The sequence below is a fragment of the Parasteatoda tepidariorum genome, chromosome 1 (assembly GCF_043381705.1).
Source record: "Parasteatoda tepidariorum isolate YZ-2023 chromosome 1, CAS_Ptep_4.0, whole genome shotgun sequence".
In the NCBI taxonomy this organism is placed as follows: Eukaryota; Metazoa; Arthropoda; class Arachnida; order Araneae; family Theridiidae; genus Parasteatoda; species Parasteatoda tepidariorum.
This window is the reverse complement of record NC_092204.1, coordinates 16,477,363-16,479,607: the sequence shown is the minus strand read 5'-3', so window position 1 is coordinate 16,479,607 and position 2,245 is coordinate 16,477,363. Positions and strand designations below refer to the sequence as shown.

General features: G+C 37.0%; 1 protein-coding gene across 1 annotated transcript; it reads left to right on the top strand.

The window, feature by feature from the left end:
* Window positions 1–302: 302 nt before the first annotated feature.
* Window positions 303–1,430, top strand: LOC122270064 (tigger transposable element-derived protein 1-like). Its single transcript, XM_043046030.1, has one exon. It carries the CDS (start codon window positions 303–305, stop codon window positions 1,428–1,430), a length of 1,128 nt encoding a protein of 375 aa, XP_042901964.1.
* Window positions 1,431–2,245: the final 815 nt, after the last annotated feature.

Genomic DNA, 2,245 nt, shown 5'->3' with positions numbered 1-2,245 from the left:
CACTTTCACGAAAGTTTTTTGAGTTCGGACAACGAACACATATTCGGATAATGAACAAAACGAATTCTAACGAACACGTTTCGGCCTGAAGAAAAATTAATATTAAACATTTGTTATTATTTTGCATACAAAATAAGATCACTGAAAGGAGAAATGGTTAAAGCATGCTTAGTATTAATAATTACTTAATGAAACTTGAATTAACAATGAATTTAAAAGTCATTCAAAAATTATTATTATGAGGAGCTGAAGGAGTAACGAAAATCACATCTGCGAAACTAAGAAATGCTATCCATGATAAAATGGAGAGTTTGCTTTTAGTTTGGATAAATGAACGGGAAATGAAACGAGATGTAACTAGTATGCCTATCACTCAAGAGAACGCTAGAGAAATTTTTGAGAAATTGAAAGAACAAACTCCAGGTTCGTCATCCGAGGAGTTAGAATTCAAGGCTACCACTGGCTGGTTTACAAAGTTTAAAAGAAGGTCTGGAATTAAACATGCATTAATGCGTGGTAGGTCTGCTAGTGCAGATAAAGAAGCAGCTGAGAAGTACTGTCTCAAATTTCAAGAATTCATTGAAATAGAAGGATATCGTCCACAACAAATATTTAATTGTGATGAAGCTGATTTGTTTTGGAAGCGCATGCCGAACCGTACCTACATCACGAAAGATGAGAAAAGTGTGCCTGGGCATAAACCTATGAAAGACCGATTGACGTTACTTCTGGGAACTAACGCTAGTGGGGGTATGAAGCTTAAACCACTTCTCGTTTACCACTCTGAGAATCCCAGAGCATTAAAAACAAATTCCATAATTAAGAGCAAATTGCCTGTAATGTGGAGATCGAATCAGAGGGCATGGGCCATGCAGTATCTTTTCAAAGAATGGCTAATTAAAGTTTGTGCCCCGAGCATCAAAGACTATCTTGATACCGATGACTTACCGTTGAAAGCACTGCTGCTATTGGACAATGCACCAGGACACCCAAAGGATCTTGAAGATAATTTGTTGACAGACTTTCCCTGGCTGACAGTTCAGTTTTTACCTCCGAATACGACTTCGCTGATTCAGCCGATGGATCAGGAGGTTATTGCGGCTTTCAAGAAATTGTACACTCGCGCGCTGTTTCGTCGGTGTTTTGAAGCAAGCCAATTCTCCTCAACAATGACTTTAAAAAAGTTTCGGAAAGAAAAATTTGACATTCTTGAAGCTATTCGTATCATTCAAAAGGCGTGGTCAGAAGTCACACAGCGACAGTTGATTTCTGCTTGGCGGAAGCTGTGTCCATCCTTCGTTCAAGGTGACGGAGGTGATCAGGGAGACACCCCTGAAATTATGGATGAAATTTTGACAACTGCTAGAGATCTGGAATTGGAGGTGAACGAGGATGACATAGAAGAGCTCATAATGGGACATGTAGATTAACTGACGACAGAAGAACTCCAAGAAATTTTGAATGAAGAACACCAAGAAACACAGCGAAATGTGTCTCCTTCTGAACAAAAGGAAGACGAAAGAGGATACCAATGCCGACATCTGCCGTTAAAGATCTTTTGAAAAAGTGGGAGGATGTCAGAGCAATGGTCTTAGAATGGCACCCAAACTAAGCTGATGTCAGTAGGGTTGGGGATTTTTACAACGACAATGCTATTAATTACTTCCGGAAAATCCTGAAAGAGAGAGAAAAGCAATCGACATTGGACATGTTCTTCAACGCCCCATAAGCAAAAAATGAAAAGGACTGATTAATATGCAAGACTATATGTATGTATTATTTTTTAAAAAACTTAATAAGAAATTATACATTTTTTTAAATTTAATTTTTAGGGTCTCCAGAACGAATTAATCGATTTCACATAGAAGTCTATGGTGAATCGATGATCGGTTAACGAACAATTCGGATAGCGAACATAGTCTTGGAACGGATTATGTTCGTTAACCGATCACCCACTGTAATTACGTTTCCTTTATAAAAGTGTCATCCAGAGATAACTGCAATAAAGTTCGTTCGTTGTAGTGGAAATGGGCGTCTGAGGCCTTACTGCAATAAAGTTGAATTTGACATTTGATTTGATACTTTGAATTTATGATATGTAGTGGTGGAAAAATTACTTAAATTGAAAAATACTGAAATAAAAATAATGTAAATTTAGTTACTGCTAGAAAATATTTTTTTTTACAAAGCGGAACAATTTTGCACCTTTGTGTATTCTCAAAAATATTGTTAATAAGAAAAGCTT